We start from the raw sequence: 24,773 nt of genomic DNA, 5'->3' as shown, positions 1-24,773 counted from the left end.
CCAGAGTTCATACACATTTTTACATTTTTATAAACTTCCTTGAATTTTTCATGACTTTCAGCCAGTATTTATTTTACTGCAGATTCTTAAAGAAAACATGCCCCCAGGTTTGGAAGGCATTTTTCTTAAAGATATTTCTTTTTGGCAATTTGAAGAAAATTTTTTTTTTCCTTCCCATGCCCGTGGCTTTGGAATTCATGTTTTCTTTAAAATATTTTGAAGATTTTTTTCCCCTCATAAATTTTGGCAATTTTTTTTCTTTAAGAAGTTTGGTGATTTTGAAAGAGAACATACCCCAAAGGTTTGGAAGGCATGTTTTCTTTTAAATATTTGGGAATTTTTTTGCTATTTTGTTTTGCTTTAAAATTTTTGGCAATTTTTAAAGAAAATAATTCTGCTTTTTTGTTTCATTGAACATTTTTAGGTGATATTTTTTCTTTAAATATTTTTGGCATTTTTTTTCTTTAAATATCACAAAAAATTCCCTAATTTATCACAGCCAGAAAGTGTAAACAAAGAAATCAATGTCAGATTTTTAAGTATGAGAAACAAAATTCCATGACTTTCAGGGTATATTTAGTTTTTGAAAACTTTTCCAGGCTTGGGAATTGCTATTTGCAAATTTGATGACTTTTTCAGGTTTTTCGTGACCGTACAAACCCTAAAATTCGTTGCCCCGTTATCCAGCAGTTACGTTTTCAGCTGCTGCACTGTTGCAAAGGGACACCAGCAGTCAGCTGTTCTCGCCAAACACCCACAATACAGCAGCACTGCCCATCTAAACTGCGTCGTACACAAACCAAACGGTGCTCGGTGAAACAAGACGGTGTTCCTTCTTCAACAAACAAACAGACATCGAAGCGCAAACGTCCGTTTCCGGGGTTAGTTAGGTTGCCGTGACGATGGCAGGGACTCTGATGGTGTTCGAAGACGCCTGATTTTCATCCTCGATCTGATAGGTCACATCAGGGTGAGCCGCGGCTTCCTCCAGCGGGCCCGTCACGGCGATCGGCTCGTCTTCATCTCCCTGAGGCTGCTGCTGGTCGAAGGATCGTTCTGCTTCCTCAGAAAGGCGGTTTTCCTCTTTCTCTTCCTCCCTCTGACGAGAAAAAATGACTTCAGCTGGAAAAACAGTTCAGTCGCCAGAAAAAAAAAAAAAAGATTTGCATTGTGTGTTTTCTGCAAACCACAGAAATGCTGCATTTGTTCGTTACATACGCATCACATCAACGTTTCTAAAGAGGCGTAGTTCACGGAGTTTATCATCAGGAGGAAGCAGACGTCAGTTTAAGCAAACAAACAAAACAGCATTTGAAGCTGTTTGTAGTGAGAAACGCAGGTATTTTTTTGACAAGAATTTGGGACATTTTATAGTTTGTTGTGACAAAAGCAGGTATTATTTAAGGAGTTAGGGACATGTCCAGCCGTGTTTGCAGAGACAAAAGTCGATGGTTTTTAACCAGAGTTAAAGGCATGTCAAGTCACGGTTTTCATGACAAAAATGGGTATTTTGTAACAAAATCTTTGGCCATTTTCAGCCATGTTTGTTGCAGCAAAGCCAGATATTTTTTAACAACACATCGTTACATTTCCAGCTTGTTTGAGGTGACAAACCAGCTATTTTTTAACAACATGTAGGGACATTTTAGGCAATGTTTGCTGCGACCAAACCAAGTATTTTCAACGGCACAATGGGACATTTCTAGCCTGTTTGTTACAACAAAATCGGGTATTATTTTAAAGACATGTAGGGACATTTCCAGCTGTGTTTACTGCAACAAAATCTTTTTTTTTTTTTTTTTTACAAAACGTTGAATGAGTAATTTATATATATTTTTTTTTTCTAGACCATTGAGTTGGCAGTTTTTTTTTTTTAACAAAACGCTGAGACATTTCCAGCCTGTGTGTTGCGATATAATTGACATTTCTAGCCGTTTTGGTTGCAGCAAAACTGGGTATTTTTTAACGGCATGTTGGGACATTTCCAGCTGTGTTTACTGTGACAGCAGCTGTGCGTGTGGCCGCAAAATCCAGGATTTTTTTAACAATACATTTCCTGTCATGTTTGGCTGCAACTAGGTGGAGCAGTCCAAACATATATTTCCCAACAATAACCAAGTGGTTTTCGTGCTTAAACCTAACCACATGTTAACCACAGCGCTGTCACAATCTTTTACATATGAAATGACAAATGCAACATATCTGTGGTTTGCAGACACACACAGTGCCAACATTTATAGATACAATATCACAAAAACGTGGATTCATAGCTGCAGAATCTCTGTGCAACATACCTCTTTCTTCATCCTGTAGTACTCATCAATAGCGTACTGATATTTGGCTGAAGTTATCCCAAACAGAGAGGCCATCCTCTCCCCCAAATAATCACAGGCTGAAAAATAATAAGAAGTAATGTTAACTGGAGATGATAAAATACAAGTCAGCATGCACAAAATATATCTGTTTTTTCCCCTTTTTACAAAAGAGACCATTTTTCTACTAATAATGACCACAGAAATCCTTCTTCAAAACCAGTACGGACACACGGGGCAAGAAATGTTTCTTCTATCTGGAATTTAATTATCATGGACGGCAATTATTATTATTTTTACAGTCAAAACTAATACATTTTACAGTATTTCACACAGCGCAAAGTATGTTTAAGGCTAAAAATGACCTATTTCCAGAAAATACTCAAAAATTGTTCAGTGTTCGAGAGAGTGGTTACAATTTAAGAGGCAAATTTAATTTCAAATTGTACAGTTTTCGTACGATCAGAAAAACTTTTTCTTCATCAGTTTGTGGAGTTAAACCATAGAACAGTTTTAATGTGAAACTAAAGCATTTCCCAAACATAAACCAGCTTAAATTATGTATAAAAAACACATTTTTCACGATGTACATAGATAAAGAACTTAAAAAGCTTAATTTAATTTAATTTAAAAAGCTTAAAAATCACTGGGTGTTTACAGGGGTTTCTGTTTCTCTATTTGGTTTAATCTATTTTGGTTTTTTTGATTTAATTTTTTTTTCCGACTTGATTTTCCTCTTTTTTTCTTTAAATAATAAAGAAAAATCTAAGATTTTGAGTATGTGGGTGTATGGATATATTTAATAATTTTAGTATAGCTTTAATAAATAAAGAATCTAGTTAATTAAAATTTAGTGAGGGATGGGATTAAATCAGTTTTTTATTCTTCTCACACCTTTCTGAATATGTAAACAAAGTCACCGTGTGTTTGACCATTTCTTTATGTCTTTCACTGTATCGAATTGTTCCTTTTTTTGTAAAATAATTTCTCTATTCCTTTTTTTACATATTTGAAATGAATAATTTATATATATATATATATATATATATATATATATATATATATATATATTAGTAGACCATTGAGTTGGCATATTTTAATTTTATTTTAATATTTTTGCACCCTGTTTTTTATTATACTCGGCACCTTGTTTGTTTTATCATTTAATATTTTTTTTATTTGTAATTATTTTTACTATTGTATTGTTCTTTTGCTGCTTATCCTGTACCTCATAACTGCTGTAACAATGCAAATTTCCCCCATGTCTTCTCTTATAAATAAATCAAATCAGTTACTCATCACTCGATTGCTTTAATGCTGCTCTGTGATTGAGGCTCTCAGGCTGATGATGATGATGATGATGATGATGATGATGATGAACAAACCTGAGATGGTGGACGTGGCGGCTCTCCACATGTGGAACCAGAAGTACGGACCCCAGGTCAACTTCGACTGAAACACAGAAATCAAGGACACGTTTAAAGGACGTGATTTATCCTCATTTAAATAATTGAAATAAAATGAAATAAAATGTCGCCCCTCCTCCATCGCCCCCCTCGTCCTCACACACAGGAATTCCCTCCAGTGTTCCTCACCCTCACCGCATCGACCGGCGGGGAGGACAGCAGGTCTTTCCTCTCTGCTTCTTTGTCCTCTCCCTCGTCCTCGTCGGTGCTGTACTCCTCCATCGTCTCCCCGCTGGAGAAATGGATGATCCTGCGAGGGGCCTTCTCCCTCTGCTGCTCCTCGTCTCTCTTGTCCAGCTCGCCGAGCTCCACGCTCTCAAAGTCTCTGCCCGGGTTTGAGCTCTGAGCCGAGGGGACGAGACCAGCAAAATAAAGACAGGGTGTTATTATGGGACTATTTTATATGTCAGCTAATGCAATCAGTCACATTTTACTTGTAAAGCACCTTTTATACAGTTTGCACATGTACTGTCTAATAATAATAATAATAATAATGTGTACATTATTAAAGTTGAATAAAAGCTGGACTAAAAACTGGTAAAAATAAACTAGAGACCAAACATGAAGGAAAATTATGCCAATTAAATACAATAAAATATACTTAAAATCTATAATAATAAAAATAGTAGTAATAATATATAGTAACAATAATAATAAAATTGTTAATAGAAGCTGGACTAAAACCTGGGTAAAATGAATTAAAAAGACAAAACTAGAATAAAAACTATGACACTAAAACACATAAAATATATGTAAAATCTACAATGATAATAATAATAATAATAATAATAAAAGTTGGATTTCAAACATAATAGATAAAAAAAGAAAGTAAAATTGTGACAATAAAATAGCAATAACAATAAAATATTGCTTTAAAAGCTGGAGTAAAACTAGACTTAAATAGATGAAACTGTCAAAACAAGAATAAAAATGTCAACAGTGAAACAGATTTAAAAGCTATAATAATTATAATAAGGTAAGTTGATAGAAACTAGATAAAATAAGTTAAAGTGACGAAACAAGGACAAATAAAACTGATAAGGGGTAAAAAAAAACAACAAAAAAAAAAACAGTGTAAAATAACAAAATCACAGACAAAATGAATACAATATTTTAAAACAGGCCTATATACAATAAAATAAATGAACTAAATAATGCAATTAATCTCTAAACCATCTTAGTGAAAAGCTGAGCAGGAAGGTTTTCACGTAAATATTTTCAGTCTGGAGGTTTTGGGATAAAAATATCGTCGGCAGATGACTTAATAAAATATCAGCGAATTTATGTTAATAAATGTTAATTTCTGGTGAAACATCGTGAGAAATCAGAGCGACATGACACAGCTGTCAGTGACAACAAGCTGCACGGAGCGACATCATCACGACTCAGTAAACAACAACAACAACAACAACAACAACAACAACAACAGCAGCAGCTGCAGCTGCAGGATCACAGCTGTGAGAGGAGTTCACTGACCTGCATGCTCTGTCCGACAGACACGTTCACGTTGGTGAGGTACAGAGAAATATCGGCCATTGTCGCCTCTTCTTCTTTGTGGATGCTGCACCCGCAACAACGACGCTGCTCCGCGCGAGCTCACCCGGAAGTGCCGTGAGTCCCCCCCGCGTGCGTCATTGACGTAACGTCCACGGAGACAGCTGAGCAAACCAAAAATGAAATCTGTGCCGACAATTTAATGTGTGAATGTAATTTTAAGGTAGGTTTGGTTTGGTTTGGTTTGGTTTTGTTTTATTTTATTTTGTTATATTTTATATTTCTCCTAAGGCTCTATTTTCAGTTCGTGTTTGAGTTTTGTCTGTTTTTTTTTATTTTATTTGTATTAACCCCTGGCGTTGCATGTTTGTATAGTTGTTCATTCTTTGTGCATTTTGTTTTGTAGTGACTGTCTTGCAAATCAAGTTTAATGTTAAGAAAAAATAAGCATTAACTTTTGTAAATTGTTGTTTTGAATGATGGCTCTAATGTAGTTAGTCCATTTTGGTTTTTCTTGTTAAATATTCAGAAATTTCATTTACTTTTGACTTGAATTACTTTTTACTTCTGTTATTATTATTTCTTTCTCATCTTTTTCTAGGTTGACTATTATTTTTTATTTGTAGTTGAAAGGAATTTACAGCCTCTGAATGTTATAAATAACAGTAATAATAATAATAATAATAAAGAAAAGACAAAAATATTGGAATCAAATGACCATAAAAAAAGTAAACAGCATTTTGATAAAAGCAGCAGAGTCACAGAGGGATTAAAAGGTACATTTTTGCAATTTTGTGATATTTACTCAGTATGTGTTATTTTTCCCCCGATTTCTTTTCATGAATTCACAAAACACAATTTTTTTAATCTCTCCAAATAGCTATAACACAAAAGATATTCATACGGTCAAAAAATAGCCAAGAACTATTTATAAAATGTTAAATTAAAAAAATAAAAACATACTCACAGATAAATAACTTAAGCTAAACATTGAAAAAAAGTAGTAGACATGGCATCTATCTATCTATCTATCTATATATATATATATATATAGCAGCTATGTATATATATATATATATAGTATTACTGTATTTACAGTGTGACTGTAACAAGCCAAAATTTCCTCTAGAGGATCAATAAAGTATTTCTGATGGGCTCAAACATGAATTGACTCTTTTTCACCACCAGATGTCAGTAGAGATCCATGTAAAATGGACATAATGTCCTCTGAGCGGCTCTGTGTCTCTGAGTGGGCACTGAATTATCTGGGTCTGAATTCAGAGTTTTACAAATCACCAACACTGATATTTATCTGCTGCTTCTATAATCAATAATCACTCAGTAACTACCTGCTGTCAGCTTGCAGAGCTGCAAAATTACTTCACTCTCTCACAATGATGACGTCACCACGTTAACCCTCTGACACCTGGATCGACGTCACTGTTGTTGCTCTGTGTTCAGATGCCTTTCACAAGCATTTAAACCTTTAAAACCTCAGAAAACTGGTTGGATTTTTTAAAAAAAAAATATGTCTAACAAGGCAACGAGGAACTTGGCAAAAGATGTCCTACAAACTGCAATAAATTAGAAAAAGGTGACAGTAATGACCAGAAAAATAGAAAAAAAGAGAGAAATTACTAGAAAATTATATTTTTAATACTATGAAAAAACAGGGAAAATACTGTATATATACTACACACACACACACACACACACACATATATAAAAACACCTTTTTCTCATCATTTTCTTTCTTTCTTTCTTTCTTTTTTTTTTTAAATGTACTTGTTTTGCTTATTTTCTGGTTATTTAATTGTTTTTTTTGTTTTTTTACTGGTTCCTTCCTTTTTTTAGGCCATGAGTGTTTTTGACAGAAATTAAGCCAATTTGCTTAAGTTTTTAAGGGTTAAAGTTGAAGTGTCTGCATGAAAAATGGATACCAGCATCATGTTGGGACTTCACACGAATGTTTGCCTGAGTGCACGAAGAGATCAGCTTCATTATAAAACAGTATTATTTTTTTATGACTCTAAATGTGAATCTCCAGAATAACCGTGCTCTCCTCACATTTCTGTGGATATTTGAGATTCAGCTCTCCTCGCCCCTAAATGCATGTTTTTTTGTTTTTTTTCCCTGTTGGTGCAGATCAGAAACAGTGTTGCAGCTTCTCATTGGCTCAGCCTCCTCTTCCATTAACTACTGACAGCGGCATTTAAGCAGCCTATTTGTAATCAGTCACACGATTGCTCAGGTCAGCTGTTTATTGGGCAAAACATTATTAATCTTGAGCTGTCAAAAATTATGGATTTCTCAAAAGGGTAAAATCACAAGCACCGGTATGCATCTGTTGTGTCTTTGGAAAAGGTTACTGCTATCGTGTGACGCTGCAAGTCACTGAACTTTGAGAAGGTCCCAAAAACAGTTATTATGTTAAGAATTAAAGTTCAGTTTGTAATACTACTTAAGTTATATAAAAAAAAGTGGTGATGACGTGGCTTAAAATGACTCAAAGTTCATTCAAAATTCACTCGATTCAAAACCTAAACCTGCTAGATAAAGTCTGAGACGTTACACCCGTCAGCACGTTGGTCATGTGATCGCAGCCTTCCAAAATACATTTAAAGTTACGTATAAGAATATGACCACTCACTGCAAACTCGTCAAATACGTCCGCTCTCTCAGTGCTTTCGGCGCACAAATGTGACGCCAAAAGCAGCGTCCAACCAGGACGCAGCTGGACGGCGTCGGGTGAGAATGTGACTGAACTGATGGCGTTGTAATGATCCGTCGGCGGACGGCACCAGGCACTTTCACATGAGGGGTGGACAGATTATCAGGGCTGATTTTTGGCGTTTTGCAGATTATCTGTATCAGTGTTTCATTTTAATGATTGCCGATAAAATGAATGAATGAAAACGTGTTCGTATTTCACTCACCCAACCGCAGGGAAGGAAGTCTGCAATACATGCAAAGAACGTGTCGGCATGGGAGGAACTTCTTCTGTACTTTATTTACTCATTTTTAACTAAAGTATTCAGTTGACTTCATTGAAAAAGTTGCAGAAAAAGTTTCTGATGTTGAAAGTTTTTGTTAAACATTTGTCAAAGGCCTTTAAAGAAAGTTTTGTGTTGAAGTTTGTTATATTACAGATTCAAAATTTTGACAAATATTTTCATTTTTATTGTAAATGCATATCGGTTCCTAAATATCAGTTAGCTGTCTTTTTAAGTATTAATAGCCGTAATAGATATTGGCTCGGAAAAACCAATAATAGTCAACCTCAAAATCCACATGCAACGTGCGAGAACTTTTGTTCCTAGAGGACATACACAGAGTTAATATTTTTCAGTTATTTTTAAGTTCACTGTGACTTTAAAGCTACGAGGTGATGGTCCGGGCGTCATTTGAACACGAGGGAAAGAATCAGTCAATTGAGTTTATTTGGGGTTTCGACAGGCAGCATTTTTTAAAATTGGATTCTCTCCTAAAATTGCCCTCAGTGGGACTCAGTAGAAAGTGGTGTGAAATCACCTGTGTCGGGCCGGCCGGGGAGCTGTTGTTTCATGCAGATCTGATCTGATCGGAGCGTTCTCCGCTCCTGACGGGAGCCAAAACTAAAGCGGGTAAACAGTCCAGGATTTGATTCAACTGCACCAAATAAGGCGTATAAAAAGCAGCTGAAGTGGTAATGGCTTTGAGGATGTGTTCACCGTCTCTGGCTCTGGGAGAAAGGCGTTTGTGTTTCAGTAAAACTCACTCATTTGACCGCCAGACGGGATAAGAGCGTGTTTTGGAAATGGGTTCAGATATAATGGCTTTCGGATGACGGCGGTATGGGAGCAGATATTAGGATTGCACGGAGCTATTATTCCTAAACCTTATGCAAAGTTTATTCAGGTGTCCTGTGCAAGCTCTGCAAACTGTGCGTGCGCTCTCCATGTCTGTCTTTTCTGCTAACATTTGAGTTTGTCCGATATGTGCGTGCCTCACGCGAAGCAGAGCAGCTTCTAATGATGGCAAACATTACGGTGCGTTTTCTCTTTTACACCCCGAGTGATCGAGCTCTGCAGCCGACGTGAATCTTCTCTGACCGGAGCTCAACTTACAGAGTTAAATAAATGTGGAGGAGATGCTCAACTTCACTTGCCTGGGGGCCAGTTTTGCATAGTGGGGCCAGTCACAGAGGCCCCAAACATGTTTCTCGGATTTCAGGACATTTCAAGAATTTTAAGACATTTTGCAGATTTTAGGACCCTTCTGCAATTTTAAGACATTTCTCATGTTTTTGGACATTTCTAGGATTTTAAGATGTTTCTAGCTTTTTGGGTCATTTCTTGGATTTTTGGACATTTCTAGCTTTTTAGGTAATTTCTTGGATTTTTGGACATTTCTAGCATTTAAGGAAAACCTAGGTTAACCTTCAAAGTCTTGAGGATTGGGATCGCAGCCTCGTGTACCTTTCTTTACCTCTTGGAGAAAAAGCTCGACACGCCTGCTGTGCTTAGTTACAGCTGCACAATCGCTGTTCGAAGCTACCTGTCAATTGACACATTTCAGCGCGCTGGTTGCCAAATGGAGAAATCACACAGTGTATGAAATCAAAAGAGCCTTTTTAAAAAACGTAGCGTCTGAGTAGCATGTGACAAGCAGCAGGAGCCTTCGAGGTAAGCACAGGCGGGCCTGACTTCCTGCATTACAGCCGCACAAAGGAAATGAGGTGGCATCTCTTCAGCGAGAGAGAAGGAGAGAATATTTAATACCATTTCACGGGATATTTGGGCACCGGCTGTGCTGATGAAAGGCTTTCATTGCTTACTCTGCTTTTTGGATGGATTTTATAAGCAAACGTAGCCATAGCAGAATGGAGAGCTAGAAAAGGGACACGAGCATCAGGAGTTTATACGGTTTAGAGGCATGTGTGCTGCAGCACATGCATCTCAACTGTTAATAGAGCATGGACAAAAAAACCCATCTCATGCATGTTGGGCGTTTTACTCACTGTTCTGTATTTATCAGAGGATGAGGAGTAACGGAGGTGTGACCTTTATTATTTCTTTAATTTGATCCCCCCTGAAGCTACAAATATTTTCCCTCGAGCATCCCTGAGCGACTGAAAATCATGCACTGTAAATTAGTTAATAGAATTTTAAAACTTACTTTTTGATATTTGAAGGTCATCCCGTCGAAACTTGGATCAAAAATGACCTGAAAATTAGGTAAAAAGAGAGAGAAAATCATTAGAAAATCATAAAAAAAATGAAGTAATTAAAAAATAATTTTATACTCAAAACTATTGAACAGAAAAAATCTATTATAATTATTATTAAGATTAATAATAATATTTATATTGACAAATATTTCTTTATTTGAGCCTTTTTCAAGTTATATTTTTAGCTGCTTTTTTAATGATTAATTTTCAGGTAATTTTCCTGTAGCCCTAACTTTTTATGAACTTTTTGATCATTTTGGGATCATTTATTGTGAGGTTTCTTGTTGCCTTCTTTGCATGTTTTGAAAGCTTGCTCAGGTTTCAGCAGGTTAAGAGTTAATAGTGGAAGATGAAATTGTGTGTGGAGCTGAAAAAAAAGCCTCGGTTATTCACTCTTGTCATGCGTGCTGGTTCATGTTAAACTTTGAATTAGTTAATGATTTTAATGAAATATCACTATTTTAAGCTCAGATTTACCAATTTGAAAAATTGAAAATAATTTTGGTTTTTACAGTTTCCGGCTGTGATAAATGGTGTAATTTCTAAAGTATTAGTGTAATTTTTTAAGAAAACATGACCTTTAAACATGCCTGCAAGCTTGATTTTTTACTGTTGTTTTATGGCAAAATTTTAATTTCAAGTGAGAAGTGGCTGTGAGACATTTGGAAGTATTTAAAGCAAACATGGTTTTCAATGTTGTTTGGAAAACATGAGTGTTACTGCAGAACATTATGCTGACTCAGGCACCGGTCAGGTGCCTCAAGAAGTCACCGTGGTCCAATAAAAGATAAAAATGAAGCCGAAATCGAGTGTTTCCTTGCCTGAAGCGAGAAACAGTATTTATTCCAGCCCTGTGTGTTTCCTAATCACCACCTCTGACTCTCTGAGGCGTTTATCTGCTCTTACCAACCCGCCTCCCTCTGAAGGAAACTCCCTTTCACAAAAAATCCATTTTCCCATGTTTGCATTGAGTCCAGACATCAAAAACATCGATAACTCAGGGCCTCACTGTTTGTTCGGGCATATTGAAGCAGCTCATTACAACTGAATCAACTGAGCAAAAGGGCAAAGATATAATAATATTCAGTCGGAGCAGAGAGAGCCGAACACAGCGAGCGAGAAAAACTTCTGTGCCATTTGAATTTGAATCCTTTTTCCGCACTTGAAATATTTCCAGGTTAGGTTCAAACACCTTGACTCGAAACGCCTCTCTGAGGTCAAACTGAAACACTTTTTCATCTGCGCACTCAGCGCTGAATGTCTTTTTGAGATATTCAATATGTTCCAGACTGAAATGTATTGATATATGTGAGCGGTGTAATACTTTTAAGAGACACCAGACGCTGGCTGGAATTATTAGCAGGTTTAGTGAAGACAGGCTGAACGCTGCAGATGCCATAAATTAATCATTTTTTGGAAACTCTGAGCATGAAGGTTGATTTTCTCCGTTTCTCAGAGTATAAATTTGTCTCAGAGTGGACGGCGGCGCTCCCACACACTCCCCCGCTACTGTTAACAAGTCAAATTAATTAAGCATCAAAATCAATCTGATTGATTTGGATACTCTCAAACAGTATGCGAGAGTGCCTCAGTGATTATATAAACGCTGTGCTCAGGATGCAAGGAGGCAAATTACATCAAATTCTGCCTGTTTTGATCAAACGTGCCGAGCCGCAGAGCTTGAACGCAAGAATCAGTGGTGTTCGGGCCAGCTGGGTGGTTTGTGTTCTCACATCAAGGTTAACCTGCTGATTTAGCTGTCTTGTGTGTTGCTGTCAGGAAAAAAGGATTAAGCGAATCATGTTGGAATTCTTGAAATAAGAGGATGAAGCCGTAAACAGAGCGGCGAGCTGGGAGCGATGGCGGCGTCCAGCATGAAGTGAATCTCAGAGGCCTGATCAAGCTGTTTTAGGATCCCTTTTATCAGTTTTTTTTGCATCATATCCATTAAAACCACGATGATCCGGAGATTTTTGGATGGGAATAGAGCTCAATGTTGGATGGAGTCAATAGACTGTATATAAAGACGGATGACATGTCCTCAAACGGGCGCAGGGTGTCACATAACGCCAAAAAATTCCCCCTTTAGTGTCGAAGCCCATCAATTCAGATGGCCAAAGGCTCGACTGTTAGACATTTACAGATTCAGAGTTTTAGAAAGTTTGAATTCACTTTTACTGGTCAGTCTGATTGAAATGTGTTGTCGTGACTGAGACTAATTTATTATTTTAGTGGTGACATCATAGTATTTAACAGCCAATCACAGCGTCCAATGCTCAAAGAAGACAAAGACTTCATTATTTTTTAATTTCTTTTCTTTCTTTCTTTACAGCATACGACATCCCTCTGTCCTTAAACCCTGACACAGACGAGGAAAAACTCCCCACAAAAACCCAATAACGAAGTAGAAACCTCAAGGAGAGCGACTGAGGAGGGATCTCTCTCCCAGGACGGACCGACGTGCAACAGATGTCATAAAAAACAATACGATTACAGTAGGTGACAAAATGATATACAGGAGAGAGAGGAAGAGAGAGGTAGAGATGCAGAGCAACAATAACAGTAACAATAACATAACATATAACAAAGGCGTAAGACATGAAAATGAATGAGTGTAATTTATGATAGCATGTGATGTTGCATGCAAATAGTGCAGTTTATGTACGTGGCAATAACAGTCATGTCTATAATAATAGCGGCGGCTTGACTAACGATGGCAGTTTGTGTTGGGTAAAACTACGGCAACAATCACACAGTCGCAGCCACGATCCGAGAAATCTACAAAAACAAGGGAGCACAAAGGCTGCGGAGAGGAAGCCGAGTTAGCGTTACGCAGTAACAAGACATGAGAGTTTGCAGATGAAGACACAGAGAAGGAGAAAGAGCTCAGTGTATCACAGGAAGTCCTCCGGCAGACGAGGTCTATATCAGCCTAACTAGGGGCTGGTCCAAGACAAGCCTGAGCCAGCCCTGACTATGAGCTTTATCAACGAGGAAAGTTTCCAGAGTAATCTTTTACAAAACACAGCCCCTTCTGTCGTAAAAAAACATGCAGCCCGGCTGCACTGTACACATGGTCTTCTTCTGTGGTGTGCCATTACAAAGTTAGTCCGCCAGTTACTGGCCTGGCATGCATACTACACGTTTTTGGTTGTTTTTGCAGATCCGTGTACACGAGTATCGTTCTCACAATGTAATCACATGAAGGCAGATTTTTTTAAAATGCAAAGGAAAGACTTTAACGTTTTTAGTCGGACCGCTCTGGTCAGATAGGTGTATCGGCAGGACCTCAATACTGCGGCTTCACCAGCTGATCACTACTCCGTGGCTCCAAAATTGCAAGATGGCAGCAGCTGTATCTGCAATAGCTTCATTTTTGCAGCCTTTAGGAAGTGGAGACAAATTATCCATCTTTAAATACAGATTATGGATTCAACTTGTTCTTTTTAACGTGTGTTAAAATTTGGATTGGATTGTTATATCAGACACTTGTATGAGAGTCAAGGGGCCAAATATTCAGACTTGGCTATTTTAGAAACCTTCGTACTTTATTACTCCGGTGTCCTTCTCAAGTTTAGCTTCACTGTTGAATTTAATTGAATCTCTTTGGGGGCTCAGTCAGTGAGAATTTCTTTCAGCTTCAACTTCAGTTTCCTTCAGAATATTTCGCCTCTTCTGAGTCGTTCAATCATGCAGTGGTTATAGCAGATATTTGTTTGGGTTCGGAAATACCAAATTTGCTCTGGCAGACCTTTTCCACTATGTCTGCATGCTCATGCATAAAATGGAGAGAAGAGAGACAGAGATTCAGAGAGCGCTCGCTGTTCTGGTTTCTGACATCTGCAGCTTCTGAGCTCTTCACAAATCAGAACAGGCTGCTTCTTCTTCCTCAGACAGGTTGGAAGACGACGGCGCTGTCAGAGCATCTATCAATAAAATACATCACACACACACAAACACATGCATGCATTCACACAACACAAAACACACACACACACTCACACACACACCTCTGACATGAAGATGAATGGCACACATCAATGTTTCCATCTTCTGCTCAGTGAGGGCCCGACAGAGGGGCCTCTGCTGCAAAGAGGAGCCAAATTCCCCTCACGCTGCTCTGCCATGACCATGAAAATTACTTATAATAATTTATGTGACGTGACTGCGCTTGAAGGAGGACTTCTGACTGCAACATGCTGGAAACGTGACGCAGAGGAAACATTAGGAAAAACGGGCTCCGAGCAGGTGGAGGAAGCTTTTACCGTTGAAGTAGCAGATTTCAGTCGGCATCCAAAAAGGATCCAGCCGAGACGCTGGGAGTGTGTCTGAACCAAAAGCAAAATGCGAGGATTATTTGCATTTTCAGCTCGGCGCAGACCTTATTACTCACCGAGCTGCGCTGAGCGATTGGCAAATAAAAGAGGAACCTGAAAAGACGGATGGTTTGAAGGCCGACACACTTTCTGTTTGGATGAACTGCTGAGTTTGGAGTTGATAATTCGGCTGCCAAATCTCTGTAATCATGCCAAGGATTTGTTTGTTGGACTCCGATGAGAGCGCAGACTCGCTTGCACTGACATTTTGTCCGGAAAATGAAACATTTGTTCTTTCAGCTTCAACAAAAGAAAAGATGTTGATGTTTTTTAAAAAAAATATGCATTAATTTTAATTCCCTGTCATTTTAGATAAAAGCAAATAAAATGAACAAATAATTAGGCTGTTGTTAATTATTTATGATTAGAAATATATTATTTTGTCAGCAAATGTTTTCTAATTTATTTAAAAAAAACTTTTTGCCCCCAAAACTTTATCATTATGGATAAAGCAATCATTATTATTCCTGCTGCTGTCATAGCTGAAGGCACTATTCTTTTGACTGAGTTTTTTCACCTTTTCAACAAATAACAAAGCAACTCAGCCTCGGGTAAACTCGAGTAACCTCTGCACGCAAGAGCAAGCTCCAGCGAAGCCCGGTGAGACGTTTACCTCCCCAAACTCCACACATCTCCTCACAGTGGAGAAACTCGGGTTACGGGAGGATACAAACAAAGACTGCAGAGTTCAAGGGCCTCAAATTGGGGCCAGAGAAATGTTTCTGTCACTGACCAACCACAGCGGCGCAGTTAGCCATGTCATTTTGCTGTCCCGTCGGCCCGTGATAGATGGATGGCGGTGAACCTCAGAGGAAACTCTGACGTCTCTGCACACGCACTCCCCGATCACACGGGGCCAAACCCCCCTCGGCACGTGTGTGTGCACAAATGAATGTGTGGCTGCGTTCCTCTGGAGGCAGGATGCCGTTTCCACATCCCTCTCCGCCTATAATTAGCCGTCCTGATAAAACAGCGGTTTGCTGGCGCTTGCAGGATCAAACAGTGATGAGCAGGCAGCTCTCCTCGCAGCACACTGCAGACGCCAGGTGGCTGTCCTTGAGCTGAGTGCCGGCTATATGCAGCGTGCATCTGGAGGGCAATTCATCAGGAAAAGGCAATAGTGATATGATACGATGCCACTCGTGCAGTCACAATCACTGGAGATAAAAGAGTCCTCGTGATTCGATGTAAGCTTTGATTTGTCGTGTTAAAGGGATGTGTAAATGTTTAGGAGCTTTTGTTATTGATTTTACATTTTCAGTGTGCTGGTTTATTAGGGCGCCCTCCACACGGAGTGCCTGGTTTTCCTTCATCCTCCTCACACTAATACAGCTGCACAATCACCGAACGCCTGCACACACAAACGCACAACTCTATCCAAATCACCCGCTCGTCAGGGACTGTATGAAAATTACTTTCTGCAATGATTCTTGAGAATGCAGAGGAAGACCTTTTAACTTCACCTCAAAAATAAGCACCACACACTTACACCATCACACAGTCTACTGTACACCAGGAAGGTTTGAGCTATTACATACTGAAATATTACATATGCTGCCTTCACGTGCTCCTTTGAAATATCAGATTTACAAGTTACAAGCACATAAAGGACCCTCTGAAGTCGTAACTACAAGTTGGAAATTGGGAAATTTCGATTATAATCGAGTTGCAGAGTTGTGATGTTTCAGGGCAGCAGAAATGACAGAGCATGCAAACAACATCAACAGCTGATGGTAAAAAATGACATATTGGCTTATTTTGTTCCTAGTAGTTTACTTTTAGTAGTAGTATTTTAGTATCTGCATCTAATAGCTGAAGCAAGCAAGCAAACTTTTGACTCTAAAAAGCAGCCAGACGAGTCTAATTACATTAATCACAACATTAATTTATAACCTGAGTTGTCGACTTGATGTCATAAATGCATAAACATGGCGGGCAATGTTTGGTCAATGGTAAGATTTTTTGGATCACATGTAAAGTTTCATAAGGTATAAACGTTAACTTCTGTCCATGCAGAGTGACCTAGATTAAATATAAAAAAATAAAATAAAATATATAAAAATAATTAATATCAAATATATATCAAAAAAATATACCTAAAAATAAAAACAAATTAATGAATAATGTAAAAATACACTATAAAATATATAAAAATATAAATAAACTAAACTATCAACCTCTTCTTTAAAACACTCTCAGCATTAGAATGAAACTCATCTTCTTTGTAGCGTCCATTTACACAACAAAATCTGAAGAACAACTTCCAAACTCGGAAACTACGACCCTCCGACGTCACGCCCAGTCGATGCACGCTTCCCTCTGTGCAGTAATACCGTTGGCTGATGTACTACATCAAACTGATCACAACAAGGTCTGTTGATTATTCTGAGTATCTGATGTTGATTTCATGATTGCTGATTGTTGATTTCTGGATTTCTGGATTTTTGGCATTTTGAACTCAAGCCGGGAGCCATCTATCTCTACTAAACTGGAGGGAAAGCAGACATCTCTACAGCCGATATCTCCAACACAAATAACTCACACCAAAACTATCTACTCTGATAAACAGCACTACAGGCAAGAGGACAAATATGAATTTTGACTTTGGGGTGAATTGTCCTGTTAAAGCACCACTGTGCCTGATTAGAGTCTCACTATTTGGCTTTTATGGTTTCCATTAATATAAAATACCAGGTGTGAAAAGTGCTGGAAAGAGGGGTTTTTTGTGTTGTTTTGTTTTTGTTCAGCCTTCCCTCTGATTCCAGTAATTTCCACACAGTCCCTGAGTGTGAGAGTGGTCAGTCTGCATCTGTGAATCACAGCTGAGAGGAGCAGAGAGCACTCGCTGTACAAAGAGGTAAAAGTGGGTTAGCCGTAAGAGGTTGCTCGCATTTTGCTCTTTGATTACGTCTTGTATTTAAATGTCAAGATATCTCTGCAGGGTCACAGATATCTGGGATATTTTGGTCTCACAAACTGAAGGAAACTCCAGTCCAGAAAGAACGTTTTCATTGTAAATTTAAGATGTAATTGGCTCTATTTTGTGGAATTTTAACCCTAAAAATAACTCACACTTAAAATATATGTCTAGAAATTGATGTTGATCAGACTATAACAGTGATACTCAACTTAGGGCCTGCAGGTAAAATCTGGCCCCTGATAGTGTGCTGAGGGCCCCCCAAACCATTTTCTACCTCACAATAAAGATAAAGTGATTCACACTGGGGATGTTTTTGTACTTTTAGTATACATAAAGTGTCGGAGAGCATAAAACGGCATCAAAATAGAGATTGTTGTTAAAAAAAAGCCAGTGGAGGATCCCCACACCCCCCGACCCCCGACAGAGGTCCTAAGATATAAAAAAATGTTAGTAAATCCTAGAAATGTGCTAAAACCATATAAATGTCCTAAAACCCTACAAACGTCCTATAATCTAAGGAATGTCCTAAAATCTGAGAAATGTTACTAAATCCTAGAAACATCCTAAAATATAAAAAAATGCCAGTAAATCCTAGAAATGTGCTAAAACCATATAAATATCCTAAAACTCTGGGGGAAAAAAGTCCTTAGATCCGATTAACATCCTTTAACCGTAGAAATGTCCTCAAATCCAAGAAATGCCCTAAAATCCAAAAAAAGTCCTCAAATCCTAGATCCATCCTAAAATCTTAGAAACGTCCTTAAATCTTAAAGCTTCCTAAAATCCTAGCAATGCTGTTAAATCCAAGAAACGTTGTAAAATCCCGTTTCCCCGGACTGTAACTTCTAAACCATCCTGTTACAGCGACGTTGAATGACTTTACTCCAATTTCTCCTCCTTTTCTCTCCAACTTTTCCTTCAAGCTGTCATGGCGGCGGCTCCGCAGTGACAATGAAAGTCATTTAAAGCGTGTAGCGGCCAACCGCCTCGGGCTGAGAGCTGCTGTGCTAAATTGACACTTTTGGCTTTGTGTGGCGGAAGCCTTTGTGGAAAAGAGAAACACTCACTGTAAACTGTCATTAAAGAGGCAGCAATTCGCTTACACTTTGAAATCCTGTCTGCCGCTTCGACACAAACGCAGAAAGAGAGGCTCTAATTGGCCGTCATGCCACGATAATGGCCGTCATGTCGGCCACTCACAATGGGCTGATTCGCTCTTCTCGCCCCTTCATTCCTCCTCTCCTGTACTCTCTTTTAACAAACCGAAAAGACGGAGTAAGACATAAAGACGCTGACAGACGAGGGAGACAGAGTCATTAATCTGACATAATCAGAGCGGCGGTGAATCCGCGGGCTCCGGGTCAAAGAGCAGCCTCATGTGAGGAGCTGAGGATGAAGAGGGAGAGCCTTCGTTTCAGGGTGAGGAGGGTGAGGGAGGTGAGGGGTGAGGGGGATGAGGGCAGAACTGGGGGGGGCCCAGAGAGCAGGCGGCCTTGTGGTGGAGAGAGAGCACGGCTGCCGAGCTGATCGTGAGAGCGTCTTCTTCAGCGCGGAGCGTTCAGATGCTCCGCTCTGACCCGTCTCATCACTCGCTTTATTGAACTGAATCTATGTTTCATTCATGAGGTGACTCACTATTTACTGATAGCTCAACTGACAGTAAGTGTGTGAAGTCAGACACGAATCACTGAAGGCACTTAAAGATGTTTATTTCTTTTTTTTGGGGGTGTTTGATATGTTTGTGTTAATGTATTAAGCAGAATTAATTTTGTATGTTATTCTTTAGAAAACATGGGAAAAAATTACCCAAATATAAGCAAATAAATACATAAATAAATTAAAATACAAATAAATAAAACACTAAAAAAGGAAAAAAATAGTAAAGTACAAGAAATAAAAAAACAGCATAAAAAAACTACCCAACAACTAACAAGCAAGGAAATAATAATAATAATAATAATAATAATAATAATAATAATAATGATAATAATAATTCCATAAATTAATAAGTTCTGTAAAATCTTTTTAAATATACAGTTGGTATCATTTTAAATTTATTTTGCTTTGATTTTTTTTCCATGGCTTTTTAATTTTATTTTAAAATTAATTTTCTAAATCTTCTAATCTTTTTTTTTTAAATTTGCAAAACATTTCTTGGCAAGCTACTAACTGCCCTTTTCTTGTGTTTAAAAAAAAAAAATTATATGATATGATATATATATATATATCACACCAATTTGCTGAAATACTGTTAAATTTACTGTAAAAATTTGTAGAAATAATTGTGAATTTATTTATTTATTATTACTTTTATTTATTTATTATTTTTTTGTCTGTTTGTTTTTAATCTCAGATGTCTTTGAGATTGAGATTGTGGAGAGCACTGTGCTGTCCAGTTAAAAAAAATCAATAAAATCTACACAAAAAACAAACAAGCAAACAAAAAAACGGTGTACTTAAAACAGTTTTGCATGAAGAGTACAGGTGTATTACTTGTCCGAGCCTTTTCATGCAAAATTATTTTGAATATTTTGGTTTTGGCAAAGATGCATGTGTTTCGGAAGTATTGGCCCGACTGGAGAAATGAGAGTTGCTGCAGACGTCTGCACAGCTGTGTGATGTTAAGTTTGTTAGCAGATGATTTTTTTGTTGTTAAAACTGGACCCCAATAACTTCAATTCATCAAGATAAAGATCAAGATTTTCCATTCCCCGTCGAGAGAAACAAAACTTTCATGATACACCGAACGTAACACAGGGTGAGTAACTGATATACAAATGGTCATTTTTCAGATGTAATATTCCTTTAAATGGAGTTCTGGCTGAGCGGCTCTGAGAACATCTTTCTGTTCTGTTGTTTCTGTGTTCGAGCAAGAGCATGCAGCAATTCTGGTAAAGGGAAATACAATATCCCAGTAACTCTGGAGTCCCCACACACACATCCAGTAATCAGAAAAAGATTTGTCGGCCCGCAGAGAGCAGAAACAAAGAATCGAGTTTTCCCGTTTGCTCTCTGTGAGAAATCTGTAATGTGGGGGCAGAGGGCTCAGTGGGCTCTTGTCTGATAAGTCAGAGCGTTGTGTGTTAGTTGCATTGATGAAAAAAAAAAATCCTTTAAAGGGTTTAAGTTTTCACGCTGCAGGAGTCAATACGGGGACATTTTGTCTCCTCTCTTTCTCTGTTTTCTATCCGTCTTCATCTCTCCTGGCGATTCTTCCTCTCTGTGAAATTCTCTCTGTATTCTCCGTCCATCTCTCACTGTCTCCTTTGGGTTATTTCAGTTTTCTCCGCCTTATTTTTACCAACTGTACCTTCGCTGAGGGGCATCAATACCAGTCCAGAGTGGAAAATTTATCAGGACAGATGAGCAGGAGGATGAAAATACCAAGCTGACAATCAATTCTCTTCAAGACTGTGTCCCGAATCACAATTTATCTCCATTGTTGATTTCATCTCCAGGTATATTCTTTAGCAGCTCGTCTCGATCAATGACTCACTCCTGCCTCATCTTTCTGCTCGCCTTAACAACTGCGTTCGATGTTTGAAATGTAATATCGACACGAGACGAGCAACGCACATCGAGGACGCTTTGCCAGAGTGTAAACATCATAGCCGCCAGTTTTTGTTGTATTTTTAATTTACACGTGAAAGAAAAAGAAGAAAAAGTCAAGCTCAACATGAGAATCGGTTGAGTGGAACGTATAAAACCGGAGAAGCATAGGTACCCTCTCTAAAGCTCGACAATTTCCATAACACAGTAATTTCTATGATTTGTGAGGATATGAAATGCACGGGCATGTACACCATGTATGAATTCATGCTCTGTGCTCAGAACATCACAGGCTCCATGAAAAGAAGTCATTACCTGCTGTCAAGCTGAGCGCCTCCATTTCAAGGCTGCATCATACGATGGACATATGTAACATAATGTAAAGTGCTCGCTTTATTTTCCTCCTTTTGAAGCCACTTTGGAGTCGACTGTAATGCAGGTATTTCTGTGGAAACGTGGGAATGACAGACACTAGCAGTCTTAGAGTTTTTGACTTAGATATTAGTTTTTTTATTTAAATGATTATATGGTTTGCATTAATCAAAAGAGTAAAAATAAGGCAGTTTTAACCCTTTGAAACCTGGGCAAACTGGCTTGATTTCTTTCAAAAACATGGGAAGAGGGAAAAGACCAACTTAAGATAAAATCATGCCAAAATAAGCACAAAAAAAGTTAAAAAAAAGAAAAAAGATAGAAAGAAAGAGAAAAAGAAAGAAAGAAAGAAAATTACCTAAAAAAATTGAAAAAATTCTAATAATTCAGTAAAATAATTTTACATTCACAACTATAATAATTAGAAATATAGTGCTCTGGAAATTTTTCCAAGGGTTCAAAGGATAAAATACTTGTGAAAGGCGTCTGAACGCAGCACAGGAATGCGCTCGTTTTGGCTTCAGTTTGGGACTTGTGTTACTGGAGTCGGCTGTACGTTAGTGGTTTTGGAAAATAAGCTAAAATGTTTTTACTGCAGTCCTAAAAAAACGGCCTAACTAGCCAGCCTGTTCTCACTCTGAACTCATCAAAAACATCTGCTGCGTCAGTGTTTTCGGTGTACGAGCGTGACGCCCAACGCCATTTTCTGAGACCAACCAGAACGCGGCTGGATGGCGTCTGATGAGAACGTGCTCAGACAGAACCGGTTGCGTTGTCATTATACGGCGAGGACGTCTGAAGAGCATCAGGTGCCTCCACATGCAACACACACGGACGGCATCACTTCAGAACGCAGCTGGACAGAATCGGTTGCGTGTGAATGAAATGCTGACGGACGGCGTCAGGTAATAACTTTGCCAGCGACTTTGGTGCCTGATTCCAGAGTTCGTTTCCTGTGCAGATGTGTGTGTTTTGTTTTTTCTACACGTCTTTTGCCTAAACAACCATGCGTGACTTTGTAGCTTAATCCCAACCTTCGTGAAGGTCGCGCCGGTCGCTATGTGCTGCTGTGTAAATATAACGAAGTCCTGCGTCATCCCATCATGTGCATTTGTTGACATCACAGTAACAGCATCCTGGCGCGTTAACAGCTGACGCAGAAGGATCCCTAAAACTTCAAAAGTAGGTGCTGAAGGTCACTGACAGAGCGGCACCATGTGATGAGTTGGGATGAGAACGTTATGTGATGGACATCAGACGGGAGAAAACTGTCTGTTTAAATTTAAATTTGAATGCACTGCAGTGGAAGTTCATGATAAAAATGGAGCAAAAGTGCTGAAATGGAAAATGTTTTAAAGACAAAGTCATTTCTGCTTTGACATACTAAGTATATATCAGCCCATATGATGCTGTGCTATATACACGCTACTAAAACTCACAATGTGCAAACAAATCCAAACAGCTACTTCTTTCTCTGTGAAGACCCAAAACTAAAACAAACAAAGCAAACACGAGGCCAGATATCAGACATCTGGACTGATATGCTGCGGCACATTTAGCCTACTTTCCGTAACAGATTCAGTGAACTGGAAAGTAAACAACACGACCCCACTTGTTCAATTGCTATTTTCTTCTCCTGCGGACCACATGTTCTCCAGAGCTATCTTTAACAGGGAGCATGTGAGCGCCGTGCCCGCCCCCCTGAGGGGAACAACAAACCAGCAGCCCTCTGACCTCCAGTTAGAACCAGGACTTTCCATCTCTGGACAAGCTGCCCTCCGAAGCTCTCGGCTGTCACTTAAAGTGCTAATGGCTCCCATTCCCTCGATGCAGGAAAATTAGGGGGCCTAATACAACAAAGTGGCCCGGCTTTTGGTGTTTCTGGGATAACAGATTGTTTCTAAAGCGGTGGAAGGGGGCACGCTCATTGCGAGGATGCCTCATCAATCATCATTTAACGGCCTTTAAATGGGTGTGTGCCTCCCTAAGGGATTTTAGGATTGAACTGCCAAAGATAAAGGGCAAGCCTACTGTACGTTTTCCAGTCGAAGCAGTTTTTAAAGTAACTCAGTGCTCAGCTCGCCCTCAGCATTCAGATGGGGGCTGCTGCTGCAGCAACGCTGTGCATAAACGCTGCAGGAAAACACCATAAAGCTGCTAAATGGATACAGTAAACAGCTCAGTATAAATGCTACTTCCTGAAACCACAGCGTTGCCGCTGACAGTTGACAGACGCTCGTGTGTGAGAGCAGGAATTACAGTATAAATACAAGAGGAAATGCTGGTGCTGAGGCGGAGGTGAAGAGGACTATTGATGCGCTCTTCATCAAACAACTATTATATGTAATTACTGCAATCCCCGGCCTCCGCTCTAAACATTAAAAGCAAAATCAGAAATGCAGTACACCAATCAGCTCGGGCCCTTTCACAGCTAATTACTGGACTCAAAATATGCATCCACTCTCCTCTGAAACGCCTAAAATGACACGTTCTGCATATTGTTGCCTGGATTGAATAAAGTGGGTGGTGCACAGAACATGCACAGAGAAGGTTTGTAGCGATCTGGATCAATGTATTGATTCAGTGATTAAAGATTAACAGTGCACGTCTGTCACCGACAAACAGCACGAGGCAGATGATGGAAAGCAGCCAAGAAAAAGATGATGAGGATATTTACTCCTCTCTCGGGAATAAATCAGCAGAGTGGAAACATTTGGGATTTTGGACAAAAGACAAGTCAACAAAGAACATATCATGTAAACAACGCCGTTATGCGAAAAAATACTACATGACAAACCTGGCCAGCAATGCAACTCTGGCTGCGTTGGCAGCATTCGGCCAAACTGCAGCAAAAGTTTAACATTTCATGCAAGAGGTGTTGCTGTATAAACGGCTCTGTAGGCTAAAAAAAACATGCGTAACTGCTGAAATTCAACCGTGCTGTTCTGACTGGAAAGATGGCTGCGCGGTCAAACATGTTGTGGCTGGTGCTTGTCATGCAATCATGCAATCATTTATTTTAAAAAATGCATTGTAAAAAATTGAAATAGATATCTGAAATTTAAAGTAACTTCA

General features: G+C 38.8%; 1 protein-coding gene and 1 long non-coding RNA gene across 5 annotated transcripts in view; both read right to left on the bottom strand.

The window, feature by feature from the left end:
* Positions 1-119: 119 nt before the first annotated feature.
* LOC121955809 (protein FAM177A1-like) lies at positions 120-5,481 on the bottom strand. Of its 3 annotated transcripts, none has more exons than XM_088089683.1 (5): positions 5,255-5,481; positions 3,908-4,120; positions 3,698-3,764; positions 2,295-2,392; positions 120-1,122 (listed from the first exon to the last, which is right to left on the bottom strand). In XM_088089683.1, exons 1-5 carry the CDS (start codon positions 5,312-5,314, stop codon positions 1,000-1,002), a joined length of 561 nt encoding a protein of 186 aa, XP_087945809.1. In that variant the 5' UTR covers positions 5,315-5,481; the 3' UTR covers positions 120-999. The 3 variants fall into 3 exon arrangements, with proteins under 3 accessions (XP_087945809.1, XP_087945808.1, XP_087945807.1); XM_088089682.1 differs by having other exon boundaries at positions 120-1,099; positions 3,914-4,120; positions 5,255-5,420; XM_088089681.1 differs by having other exon boundaries at positions 120-1,099; positions 5,255-5,417.
* A 3,919-nt stretch (positions 5,482-9,400) lies between these two features.
* LOC148186787 (uncharacterized) overlaps positions 9,401-24,773 on the bottom strand; it is a 185,366-nt gene continuing 169,993 nt past the window's right edge. For both annotated transcript variants that reach the window (XR_015779130.1, XR_015779131.1), the window contains exon 5: positions 9,401-10,477. This is a non-coding gene — a long non-coding RNA (uncharacterized LOC148186787). The remainder of the gene's footprint in view (positions 10,478-24,773) is intronic.

Source organism: Plectropomus leopardus, chromosome 16 (assembly GCF_026936395.1).
Source record: "Plectropomus leopardus strain MGB_pleo_1.0 chromosome 16, ASM2693639v1, whole genome shotgun sequence".
In the NCBI taxonomy this organism is placed as follows: Eukaryota; Metazoa; Chordata; class Actinopteri; order Perciformes; family Serranidae; genus Plectropomus; species Plectropomus leopardus.
The sequence above is the reverse complement of the archived record's forward strand: the minus strand, read 5'-3'. Positions and strand labels throughout refer to the sequence as shown.